General features: G+C 41.8%; 1 protein-coding gene across 9 annotated transcripts in view; it reads left to right on the top strand.

Annotated features, from left to right (window-relative positions):
- dpf3 (double PHD fingers 3) overlaps positions 1–13812 on the top strand; it is a 158160-nt gene that overhangs the window by 35977 nt on the left and 108371 nt on the right. For 8 of the 9 annotated variants that reach the window (XR_007956762.1, XR_007956763.1, XM_052021273.1 and 5 more), the window contains exon 2: positions 13379–13539. Coding sequence is in view for 7 of the 9 variants with exons in the window: in XM_052021273.1 (XP_051877233.1) it covers positions 13379–13539 (161 nt within the window). In the remaining 2 variants the exon portion in view is untranslated. Of the gene's footprint in view, positions 1–3917; positions 4028–13378; positions 13540–13812 lie in introns of all 9 variants that reach the window. The other variant, XM_052021308.1, reaches the window with a different exon arrangement.

Below are 13812 nucleotides of genomic sequence, written 5' to 3'. Positions count from 1 at the left end.
GGGAAGATGCTGGTGACAAGTTTGTAACTCCGCTATAAATCTCTCACCTCTTTACAACGTCTTGCCTCTGTCAATCCCAATGTAAGTCTCAGTCTGGCTGTGTTACATGGGCCTGATTTTTGAATAATAGAAACTGAGCTTTTGGTAACACATTAGGATGAGTGTTTGTGATTAGTCTGCAGCCATTTTTTGTTTTGACAGCTCATAATTATTGGAATTTTTAGCGAAGCATAATAACGTCAAACAACCCGCTGGAAGAACTCAGCGGGTCGAGCAACATCTGTAGGAGGAAAGGACTTGTCGGAACCCTGCATCAGGACACCATGCGCTGACATGAGTAATACTGTCACCTTTTTTAAAAAAAAATGCAGCATGGAGTGACTCTAAATTTTCTCTCTAAAGTCACCATAGTGGCATTTAAGAAGCATTCAGACGGGCGCATGAACATACAGGGAATGGCGGGATATGGATCGAGTGCAGGCAGATAGGTTCAGTGTAACTTGGAATCATGTTCAGCAAAGACCTAATGGGATGAAGAGCCCTTTCCTGTATCTCCATAATAATGAACTTTTTGTAAGAATTCACCATTGCATATACAAATATTGGGCTTTCAAGCATCAGATATCATATGTTTTGAGTTGTGTATTAGCTGGAGAATTTGGAAAAATGTGAAGAATTCAGCTCATATCCCTTTTTCTCATTGTCCACCTGCTGGACCAATGACTGGAAAATACAATCTGTGAATAGTTTTTTGGTAAAGCATAATATTAGCATTTGACATTGTCGATATCCATATTTATTTGGGCTGAAAGACTTGGTAGTTCAATTATAGATTTTACTGCTTTGAATTTGCATTGTGTGTGAAGACAGCAGTTTTTACTATTCTAATTGATCGCCTTGGCACTGTCCATGGGTACAATGGGATTTGGATAGGCATTTAACTGCTGAGGTAGAGATTTGTGGATCTGCAGTGATCGCCTATGGCGTTGATGAGATTAATTGAAGGTTAGTTGTTGAAGCAAGCTCTCTAGTTTGGCAGCTGCTTGTAAATTCCTGACCTGTCCGGACAGATGATAAAGAAAAAAATAATGACCTGATGACATCAGATTGTTAAACCTTCCCTGAAAGTTATTTAGGATGCGTTTATAACTTTGTAATTAATAAAACTCCTTTTCAGAAGTTATCACAATTTGTGTCAGTTGCTTGTTCAGCAGCTTTGTCAGTGGCTCTATCGGTCTTAAGTTGCCTTTGGCACAGTTCCTTCTGAAGTACCCACAGAAGAAACTATCTGGAATACCTAAAGGGGTGGAAGAGAGTGGATGACCATCCAAGTCAGACTTGCTGTACTTGAGTGCCATTCCATGGCAAATATTCTTTAACATTATCTCATTTGTCTTGTGATGTGACATTTGTTTTCATAATTGAAGCAGAGCTGAGGGAGAGTGTTTTGAACCAATTGTAGTTGAATTTTTGCACTTGTGGGAAAGATGGTGGTGACCTGGAATGGCTTCTATATCATATCTCTAGCTTTACCATTAGTGCAGCTGTTGGGATGATCACTGGCTGAATAGTGAGTGCTGTTTGGCAGCTATGGTTAATGATTGTTGGTTCCAATTTGGCTTCTGGTGTGTAGCACAAGTTGCCCTAGCTACTGTAATGGGAAAACACTGGCATGAGTAATATTTACACCAGTTAGAAATATGCAGAGTGAAGTGACTCTAATTTTTTTTTTCTGTGAAAACACAGTAGTGGCATTTAAGAGGCATTCAGACAGGCACGTGAACATGCAGGGAATGGAGGGATATGGATCATGTGCTGGCAGATAGGTTCAGTTTTATTTGGCATCGTGCTCAGCACAGGCATCATGGGCCAAGGGCTGGTTCCCGTACTGTACTGTTCTATCTTCTAACATTGGAACCAAAGTCATGCATTTTCAAGGTATGAACAACAGGAAATAATTTCTCCCCTTTACTCCTCCCCCTACTCCAACAATTGATCTGAGTGCATGAATGTTGATTGATTCCACCAGCAATTTTTGATTCTGGAATTTTTTCCCCAAGGATGCTAAAGTTTCCCGGGAGCTGATTGAGTTTATCCCATGCTCATAGCTTCTGACTACCTCTTTCCTACAGGAGTTCAGTATGACTGTGGAGAGTGAGTGGGGCAGACTATTACAAGAGGACGGGCTCCCAGCTAAAGGATATATCCACCTGAGGTTGTCAGACTGCAATTATGATACCTGAGCCTTCATGAGGAAGAATGAGTGAAGCACATGTACTTGGTTAAGATGGCCCTTGTGGACATAAGCGAGTTTCTCCCCAACTTTAGAAACTAGTGAGGACCAGTCTGAGATGGCTGGCTATTAAATTTTAGATATTTAGCCCATTCTATACTTATCCTGGAAATATCCAAAACGTATTATGGTTTGCCATGTCCTGTTGCCTGCTGGACCTCTCCACTTCGAGGAGGTGATGGCACATCAGGCCCCTTTCCAGAGGCAAGCGGTGTGATGTGACTTTGCGTGGATTGCCGACTTCCCCATGAATAGTGTTCCATCAGCACTTTGGTTGTATTGCAGGTGTTTAGCCAGGTAGTGGAGGATAGAATGGCGCTTCGCTCATTGGCCATAAGCCCTTCAAAGAAATGCACAGACTGCCTGTTGGGCACCTGCTCAATAAGGTGAAAAACACAATGCTGCTGGAGGAACTCAGCAGGCCAGGCAGTATCTGTGGAGAAAAGCAGGCAGTCAATGTTTCTGGTCAGGACTCTTCTTCAGGACTGAAGATAGGAAAAGGGAAGCCCAATATATAGGAGGGAAAAGCAGAGCAGTGATAGGTGGACAAAAGAGGGGAGGTGGGGTGGGCACAAGGTGGTGATGGGTAGATGCAGGTAAGAGACGATAGACAGGTGTGGGAAAGGGGAGAGCAGATCCACCAGGGGATGGGTCAAAGGTAAGAAGCGAGGGTGAAAAAGGGGCTAGGTAAGGGAAGAAGCATGGTGGGGGGAGGAGGGGAGTTGTGGGGAAGGGGGGTGGGGATTACCTAAAGTGGGAGAATTCGCTATTCATGCCGATAGGCTGCAAGGTTCCAAGATGGAAAATGAGGTGCTGTTCCTCCAGTTTGTGCTTGGAATTCTCCTGGCAGTGGAGGATTCACCTGCTCAATAAGATTGAGCTTCCCCTCTGCTGCAAGTCTGCACCAGCTGAATATACAGATTAATTCACTTGGATGCAAAAAAACCGGATTCCCTTCTCCCTTAAAGTGCACATTGCTTTCTTTTTCTTGAACTGAAGACTATTGAAGACTGTACAACTTGCACTATTGAATGTATTTCATTCAAGGACAATGCCTCTCTGGGATATAACGTAGACCAGTACAGCCTCAGAACAGGCCCTTAGGCCACAATGTCTGTGCTGACCATGATGTCAATTTAAACTGCACATAGTCTATTTCTCTCCATCCCCTACACTGTGCAAAAGTGAGCGAGTGTGACCAAGGACAAAGGTATAGGTGAATATCTAAACGCATGCATGGAAGAGTGAGTGCGTGTGTCTTTGGAAAGAAATGAGTGTTTAATCCCCACTCTCTGTTGAGCTGCTTTGCTCTAATGCAGATGGAGGAAACCTCCAGAGCCCTTCAGTTTAATGCCCCATTCCTCAACAGCCCTCCCCCACTCAATATTTCACTTAACGAGTATTTCTTTCAGTGAAACAATCTGATAGTTAATTTTAGATTGTATTCTCTCCAATAATTACAATAGTTAGAGTTGGGTCATTCTATAATCTCACTCACATATTTCACAAGCGTGCAGTATCCCACAGCGAGCAATTTGTCCAAATAAAATCCCATATCCACCATGTCTACAAGAGCCAGTACTTCAGCAGCTAGAGTATTTAACAAACATTTTTATTTTCTTAGCTTCCCAAGCTAGAGGACAACATTTCCCATTCTCGCCCATAAGAAACACTATGAAACCAACTGTACTAGAATATTCATCAGGAAGCGTAGCATGTGAAGCATCACTAAAGGTAACTAGCTTAATTTTCCTTGGTTCGCATAAGCAAGCATTTATCTCATTTTAAATTTCATTGATTTGTTTATTCCCTTAAAACATTCCCCACTGTGGAAGGACTTGCCTCTAACACATCAAAACTAACAACCAGCCTAATCTAAATGTACATCCAGCTCAGCTGGCTAATCAAACTTCACATTCGCTCTTTTTAGATTTAACATCTTTTTGTAATAGCTTAGTAAGATTAATTGGAATGCAAGTTAAGAACCTCTAAATAGGAATGTTGCTTTTAGTTAATACCATTATTTCTTTAACTTTAACTAATCAAATGCCCCATGTGTTTGCAACTTGAAATTCTACTCTAACCTCTTTCAATTAGGAATTTCTTAAATTCTGAATATTACCCCAAATGAAATCATCTTCATGTATTGTGAAACTACCTGATTGTTCTCAATAAAACATTGTGGGATTTGATTTTAATTAGACACAACATGTTTCCCAGGGCGTCAGTGCTTAAAACAAGAGGACATGGCTTTAAGGTATTGGGTGGGAAGTTCAAGGGAGATGTCAGAGGGAGGTTTTTCACCCAGAGAGTGGTTGGTGCATGGAATGCGCTGCCTGGGGTGGTGGTGGAGACTGATACATTGGACAAGTTCAAGAGATTGTTAGATCAGCATATGGAGGAATTTAAGGTAGAGGGATATGTGGGAGGAAGGGGTTAGATAGTCTTAGGTGTGGTTTGAAGGGCAGCACAACATGGTGGGCCGAAGGGCCTGTATTGTGCTGTATTGTTCTATGTTTCTAGCAAAGCTGATCCAACACCCTGGAAGCATCATTCATGGTTTCCATAATTTTTCTTTAAGGGAAGTTTGTGCCTGACTATTGATTGAATTCCTTGAGATAACAAGGAGAGCCAATGAGAGCATTGTGTTTCATGTAGTCTAAGGATTTCAGCAAGTCTTTCGACATAGTAGGATGGTCAAAAAAGTAAAAACCCATTGGATCCAAAATCGGCTCGGCAGTAGAAATCAAAGGGCAATGGTTGGTGGGTGTTTTTGTTTTCCACAGTGCTTTGTGCTTGGTTCCTTGAGCTTTTAGTATATACTTAATGGTTTTGACCTTGATAAAGAAGATAACAGATGAGACAAACGTTGGCCATGTGGTTAATAGTGCAGAGGAAAGCTTTAGATTGCAGGAAGGCTGATGGCCCAGTCAGTTGGCTAGAGAAGTGCTAAATAGAATTTAATCCAAAGAAGTGTGAAATCATGAATTTGGGGAGGTGCAACAAGGCACGGGAATGTACGATATATGGGAAAAGGTTTGGTGCAACAGAGGGACCTTGAAGTGTATGTCTGTAGGTCCTTAAATGTGGCAGGGCAGGTCAATAAGTTGTGAATGCAGCCCAGTCCATCACGCAAACCAGTCTCCCCTCCATTGATCCCCTCTACTCTCCTTGCTGCTTCGGGAAAACAGCCAACATAATCAAAGACCCCTCCTATCCCAGTTATTCTCTCTTCTCCCCTCTCTCATTGGGCAGAAGATATAAAAGCTTGAGAGTGTGTACCACCAGGCTCGAGGGCAGCTTCTATCCTGTTGTTATCAGACTCTCATAGGCTAAAAGTTGAACTTTGATCTCCCAATCTACCTTGTCATGGCCCTTGCACTTTATTTGTCTACCTGCACTGTACTTTCTCTGTAACTGTAACTCTATTTTCTGCATTCTATTCTTTTTAGTACCTTAATGTACTCATTCATGGAATAGTCTATCTGGATGGCATGCAAACAAAAGCTTTTCATGGTATCTCGTTACATATGACAATAATAAACCAATGACTGTCCTTCAATTAGCCCGAAAGGAATATAAGAACAAGGAGGTTATACTAATACGACATACAACATCCGTTAGTCTTGAGTATTGTCTACAATTCTGGTGACTATATTTCAGGAAAGATGTGATTCCATTGGAGAAGGTGCAGAGGATATTAATTTGGTTGTTGCCAGGAATGGAAAACTGTAACTTTGAGTAAAGATTGGACAGGTTGGAGTTATTTTCTTTGAAACGGGAAACTGAGAGGAGACTAGTGGTAGTGAAGGAGGTGCATTTTAAACTTTAATCCTACTTGCCAAGGACTCTCCATGGCCCTTCCTGGCTCACCTAATTGCCACCTTGAGTTCTTTTATGGCTTCTTTATATTCCTCATGTCAGTTCTTGTGAGTTTTGTAATTTTACTGGAATAGCTTGATTAGAGGCTACACAATGGTTGGTGGGTGTTTTTGTTTTCCACAGTACTCCGTGCTTGGTTCTTTGAGTTTTGTAGTATATAATGGTTTTGACCTTAATAAAGAAGATAACAGATGACACAAATGTTGGCCATGTGGTTAATAGTGCAGAGGTCCTCAGTACCACTGCTGGGATGTTGCCTTTGCTGTATCCAATGTCCTCAGCTGTGTCTTGATATCACATGGGATGAATCGAAATGGTTGACTTTTGTGATGGTGGGGTTCTCGGGAGAAACTGTGTTGTGTTGCACATCAGGATTTGCTATTCATGCAAGGAGCAATCAAATGTGCAATTATCTCACTACATTAGTCAATGAGAACCTAAGCTATTGAGTAATAACTGTTGAAGATTGACCTAAACCAAACATCCAAGGTTGCTGACATTGAGTAAAGTATGCCCATTGAAGCTTGTATGCTCTGGCAGCTCTCTCTGCTTCACCTTTCTTGTTCTGGCTTTGTTTAGTTTGATTTCCTTCTGCTAATAATAGGAGAGCCACAATCCAGCCTACTTTCCTGTTTCCTTATTGGCAAATGTCTAGTGGTATGAACGAATGGGTACCTTTGTTTAACTCGCCCAAGGGGAGATTTATCTGGTGATTGGAAATGAAAAATATAATCAGGATCAATGCTCAATGACTGATCCTGTGTCAACTTAAAACAGTTATGATGAAGATGATGCAGTTTTTCTTGGTACCCATACATTGTGTGTAGGTTATGATTCTCCACCTTGTTAGCACCCAATTCTAGTCCATATTTGGTTGAGAGAGGATAGCTCTCCTTTTCAAAGAGGAAATAACTAATCATTTAGGAAAGTTGAATATAATCAAACCAAGTTGACATAGTTATGAAAGGTAAAGCGGAAGACTTTTCAAAGAGTTAGTAATAGTTCAGAGCCAGCATGTTGTGGTAAGGGTGAAAGGCATGAATAGGGAACCTTGGATGACACAGATATCGATCAGCAGACAAAAATAGCAGCACGTGGCAGGTATGGGCAACTGGAATCAAGTGAGGGTGTTGAAGAGAACTTAAGAAAGAAATTAAGGGCCATGAAATATCCTTGGTAACTAAGGTTAAGGAGAATCCCAAGACGTGAAATTTTTACATGGATAGAAAAGGTTTAACAGGTTTAGAGGGATATGGCCAAATTCAGGCAAATGGGAATAGTTTGGATAGAAAACTTGGTTGGCATGGTTGAGTTGGGACGAATGGCCTGTTTTCACGCTGCATAACTCTATTCTATAAGTATATCAGGACCAAGAGCACAGCCAGGAAAGAGTGAGACTCCTTAGGGACCAAAGGAGTAATCTGTGTGTGGAGCCAGGGGATGTGGACAGGATCCTAAATGAATACTTCTTGTCCATCTTCATCAAAGAGAAGGAAATGGAGGATAGTAAGTTCAGGGAGGGATATGTTGATAGTCCGGAGCATTTCAGCATTAAGAAAGTGGAGGTGTTGGATGGATAAATCCCAAAGGCCTCATGAGATCTATCCCAGGTTGCTGTAGGAAGCAAAGAAGGAGATAACTGGGGGCTCTGATGGAGATTTTTGCAATTTTGTTAGCCACAGGCTAATGTTGTTCCTTTTATTTAAGAAAGGGAACAGGAATAACCCAGGTAACTGCAGACAGGTGAGCCTTGCATCAGTAGTAGGGGAATTACTGGAGAAGGTCCTGGGATAGGATTTCTGTTCATTTGGAAAGGCAGGGATTGAGTAGGGATAGTCAGCCTGGCTTTGTGTGGGGAAAATCCTGCCTCAGCAATTTGATTGCATTGTAGGAGGAGGTAATTCAGAAGATTGATGAAGGCAGGGCAGTAGATGTTGTCTATATAGACTTTAGTAAGGCATTTGACAAGTTCCTGCATGGTAGGCTGATCCAGAAGGTCAAGGCACTGGGGTCCAGGTAGAGCCAGCTAATTGGATCCAAAATTGGTTTGGATGATAGGAGGCAGAGACTAGTGGAAGGATGCTTTTCTGATTTGAGATCTGTGGTGGGACCCTTGTTCTTTGTGATGTACTTAACTGACTTGGATATGAACGTAGAGGAATGATTAGCAGAAAATTTGGTGGTTTTGTTGATGGTAAGGAAGGTTATCCAAGGCTACAGCAAGACCTAGATCAGATGGAAAGTTGGGGGGATGGAAGTTAATCCCAACAAATATGAGGTGATGTGGGGTAAGTTGGGTGGTAACTTGCTCATCACAGCCTGTCCTTGTAGCTGGCTATTTATATAGCTGGTCCAGTTAAGGTTTTGATCAGTGGTGATCCGCAATGTGTTAGTCATAGGTTTGGCAACAATAATTTTATTGAATGTCATGGGTATGATTAGGCACACTTGTGGGACATGACCACTGTCCAGCATGTGTGTGGTACAAAAGTCACATTTCAGTGCCCACTGTGCCCATCATTGTCCAGCTGCAAGTGGGCACAGCTGCTTTGTCAGGGAAGCAATGGTTCTCCGAGGGCGATGCAGACTCGCACTCTCTTCCTGCTGGAACAGAGAGTGCCCCTTTCCCTTTCTCCTCCTGTTACCCAGATCCTGGCAAGGGCAGAGCCCACATTGTGCCAGGTAACAATGAATTCTCAAACTTATACATCCAGGCCACAGAATAACTTCATGTGGACTCTAAAAGCGTGCTCTCACCTGCCCGTGACCACAAACTGCAGAGAGTTGTGGATACAGCTCAGTTTATCATGAGAATCAGCCTCCCCTCCATCAACTCTGTCTACACTTCCCGCTACCTTGGGAAAGCAGCCAACATAATCAAAGACCCCTCCCACCCCAGTCACTCTCCCTTGTCCCCTCTTCCATCGGACAGAAGATACAAAAGTTTGAGAACATGTACCACCAGGCTCAAAAATAGCTTCTATCTTGCTGTTGTAAGACTCTTGAATGGATCTCCTGTACAATAAAGATGAACCCTTGATCTCTCAATCTACCTCGTTGTGGCCCTTGTACCTTATTTGTCTACCTGCACTGTACTTTCTCTAACTGTAACACTATATTCTGCATTCTGTTATTGATTTTCCCCTTGTACTACGATATGTATATGTTTAGAATGATCTGTCTAGATGGCATGCAAAACAGTTTTTTCACTTATCTTTGTACATGTGACAATAATAAACCAATTGCCAATTAATATGGTGTCCAGCAATTGCAGCAATTAACTCTATGGACACTGCCTGACATGCTGAGTATTTCCAGCACTTCCGTTTTTTATTTCTGATTTAGAGTTTTTTTTGCTTGTGCTTTGAGTTTGTCGTATAATGTTGTAGTTGATGGTGCATCTCTTACGAACACCACCTCCTTGTGTGTGTTGGCTTTGTAGAGAACCAGGTGTTTATTAGATGTCCTTTGCTCCCAAGGTATTGCTCTTGAATCAGATGCAATCCCTTCGAAATGCTTGAGTGACATGATGCACAAGTCAAGGCTGTCCCTTATTTTTGGGATTTGTTGAAGACTTTTGATAAAGCAGATTCCACATTAACTTTCATTAGGTGAATACTTTCAAAATAATGATGGTAATAAAGGGGGGGGGGGAGGGAGTGGGATTAACTAGATGTCTCCTTTAGAATGGCACCCATGCAGGATGCACTGAATGGCAGCAACTTCATTCAGTGACTCCATAAACTGGAAGAAAATGGTGTCTTCTGGATGTTTCATGTATAAAATTTGAGTAGTTTTGCAGAGGCCAAATGATGGGCGTACTTACAACAGGTACAATGGAAGGGTTTACTATGCCTGGCATGCTTTAACTATGGGGGATTTGGATCTCACTTGGAACAGAAAATACTGTTGCATTATTTAGTCTTGATCTATAACCTCGCATCCTGGGGTTCTCGGGGCCCATAGTTGTGCTGCACATACTCACAGATTCAGCATGGGGTAATAGCTGACGAAACTGGGGATCGAACACGGAGAAAACTTTTCAACACAGTGCAAAGTGCAGTGTGGAACAGTTTCAAGCAATTGCTCAGAAAGAATGCCAATTCCTTTTTGAAATGTTATGTGTTGGAGAATGGCCCGAAACATTTTAAGACCTGTTGGACCACTGGAAGTGAGACTTTCTAGTCTCTGTGACCACAAAGGTTTCCTCCAGGTGCTCCAGTTTCCTCCTGCATCCCAAAGACGTGTGGGTTGGTGAGTTGATTGGCTGCTGTATATTGCTCCTAGTATTTAGGGGAGTTGATGAGAATGTGGGGAGAATTTTAATAAAAAAGGATTGGTGTAAGTGGGTGGTTGACGTTCAGTGCAGGTTTGATGAGCTGAAGGGCTCATTTACAAACTGTATCTTTCTGTGACTTGCTGTACCTACTTGCAAACCTAGTGTTTCCTGTACAAAAGAGCATCCATGTGCCTAGATACTGCAGCATTATTTGATCAGTTAAACAACATTTTCCCATTCTTGCTATTAAAATGGATGACCTCACATTTCCCCATGTTCTACTCCTTTGCCCACTTAATCCCTCTGCATCCTCCTCACAACTTGCCATCAATCTTTGTATCATCAGCAAACTTGGTAACCTCTGCATCTGTTATTAACGTACATTGTAAGCTGTTGAGACCCTGGCACTGATCAAAGTGGCATCCAACCAGCTGCAGACACAAGTGACTGCAGATGCTGGAATCTGGAGCAACACACAAGATGCTGGAGTCCAGATGAAGGGTCTCGACCCGAAAATGTTGACTGTCCATTTCCCTCTGTAGATGCTGCCTGACCCGCTGAGTTCCCCCAGCATCCTTTGTGCTGCTCCAACCAGCTGCAGCCTTTTTTGTTCTCATCTCTTTAGCCATTCCTCAATCCATTACCCCAACTCCATGAGCTCTTATCTTTTAGAGTGACAATTTATAAAATGCCTTTTGAAAATTCAAATATGCTGTATATACATTTCCTCTTAATCTACTCTGCCAGTTACATCCTGGAAACACTGTAATATATCTGTCAAGCATGATTTTCCTTTTATGAAACCATGTGAATTCTGCTGAATTATGATTTTTGTTTTGAATATCCTTAATAATTGATTCCAGCAACTTTCAATCCTCTGAGGCTTTTCCAGAATCTGGCAAATTTTGGAAGATTACAATTAATGCATCCACCATCTCTGCTGCTATTTTCAAGACGCCAGGATGCCGGCCGTTGTGTTCAGAGGACTTGTCAACCTTTGGTCCCATTAGTTTACCTAGTACATTCTCTCTACTTATAATTTTATGTTCTTCCATCCCTTTTGCTCACGGATTTTTACTTTTATTGTAATGCCTTCAGCTATAAAAATGGTTGCAAAATATTTGTTGAAAATCTCTGCCATTTTCTTATTTTCCTTTATTAATCTCCCAGTGTAGAAACTCTTGGTTTGTTTTTGTTTCTTACAAAATTACTCTCTCAATTTATTTTCTCCCTCTATTGTCATTTTAGTCATTCTTTATTGGCATCTAAAACTCCTTCTGGCCTACCACTTAATCTTCTTAACGTTCTTTCAGTTTAATACCATCCTTCATTCCCTTGGCCACAAATGGTTTTTCTTTTGTGGAATATTTATTTCTCAGTGGAATACATTTTTGTTGAGAATTAAGATATATTTCCTTAATGTCTGCCATTCCTTATTGAACATCTTCCCTTTTTGTTCTATTTTTCTGGTCCACTTTAGCCAAGTGTGCCTTCACATCTTTGTAATTTCCTTTATTTTAAGACATTGGCCCAGTTTCTCACTTTTAAACTGAATACGAAATTGTATCGTGATAGGATCGCTGTTCCCCTGAAGATTTTTTACTAAGACATCACTAAGTTGTCCTGCCTCATTACACTTGCCCACTTTTTAAATGGCCTGTTTCTTATTTGGTTCTGTGATGTATTGTTCCAAGAGGCTGACCTGAATACACAGTGAATTTGTCCTTATGCCTATCTATGCAAATGTTTCAGCTATAGAAAAATTACAGTCATGTACGATTATTGCAATACATTTCTTGCAAGCCATTGTTATTTCTTTAGTTTGTTCTCTGCCTTGGAGTGCAGCTGCTGTTAGAAATCTCCCACCAATAATTTCTCTCCCTTGTTCTTTCTCATCCAAACTGGTTTTGCATCCTGAACAAAAAAACGAGCTGCTGGTGGAATGCAGTGGGCCAGGCGACATCTGTGGAGGGAAATGGGCAGTCGACGTTTCGGGTCAAGACTCTGCATCTCAGTCCAGATGAAGGGTCTCGACCCGAAATGTCCACTATCCATTTCACTCCATCGATTCTGCCTGATCCACTGAGTTCTCCAGCAGATTTTTTTTTGCTCTAAATTCCAGCATTTGCAGTCTCTTGTGTCTCCTCCTGGTTTTGTATCTTGGTTTTCTGTACCCAGCTAGTTTCTCTCTGATGTCACCCTTCAGCAGAGCTACCCCATCTCTGTTTTCTAGCTGCTTATCCTTTCAAAGCATCAATTACAGTATATTGTGTGTACTGAGATTCCCATGAATACATCCATGCCTGATGTTAAACTTTTTCAATGATGCTCTTTGTGGGATTTGAAATCTGGAGTCTGTGAGCACTCCCTCTTTCTCCTCTTGAATAATGTCATGGTATAACTTGAGACTCAGCCGTAAGCACGCTGAGTCCATATAATCTCGGTTTAGTGTCTTCTCTAAGAGATAATGTGGACCTTGTATATGGCATGATAAAGCACAAGAGACTGTTGAAGGTTCTCCTGCTCTTTGTATGACTACATTTTGCCTGAATTATAGCACAGAATCTACTCCCATAATACAGATGCCCCCCCACCAGTCTCAGCCAGAGCAGTTGCCATACCAAGCTGTGATGCAGCTGGAAAAGATGCTTTCTGTGGTTAATCTTCTCTTGCCACTGTCAGCTCCTTCCCACTTTTCCTTTTGGTTAGTGGATGGTCTTAACCTGTCTCAAGTAGAGTTTATTGTCATGTGCACAAAAACTCGCTTGCAGGAAGTGGGTACAGACAACACACAGAACATAAATTATATATAAATTGTACATTATACAAGAAGATTATATTATAATGATTTGTTTGATGCCGTATGATTGCCGTGTGTGTGAGAGACTTTCTCCACTGCATGAATTTCTCCTGTGTTTCTGCAGACTGGGGGAACAGTTCTACAAGGAAGCCATTGAACATTGCCGTAACTACAATGCCCGACTGTGTGCAGAACGCAGTGTTCGTCTCCCGTTCCTGGACTCGCAAACTGGTGTCGCTCAAAACAACTGCTACATCTGGATGGAGAAGAGGCACAGGGGCCCAGGTGATGCTCTTTGTTAAACTGGAGGTTGCGGGTGTTGTTTCTAATGTAGGAAGGCGTGTGCATAATACATCATAAGTAGTTCCTAATCATACTACTATTTCCACAAAATAGGCTATCACTTCCTCCTCGTATTACTACTTGGGATAGGTTAAAAAAAAAGTTTTAAACAAAGAGGGAAAAAAAAACTGGGAATATTATTCTCTGGCACATCCAGGGAGGCAATGGGTTGGGGAGGGTGGTGGTGGCTCAGAATTCCCTGCAATTCCAAACATT

Source organism: Pristis pectinata, chromosome 1 (assembly GCF_009764475.1).
Source record: "Pristis pectinata isolate sPriPec2 chromosome 1, sPriPec2.1.pri, whole genome shotgun sequence".
In the NCBI taxonomy this organism is placed as follows: Eukaryota; Metazoa; Chordata; class Chondrichthyes; order Rhinopristiformes; family Pristidae; genus Pristis; species Pristis pectinata.
This window is presented reverse-complemented; position numbering and strand designations above follow the sequence as displayed.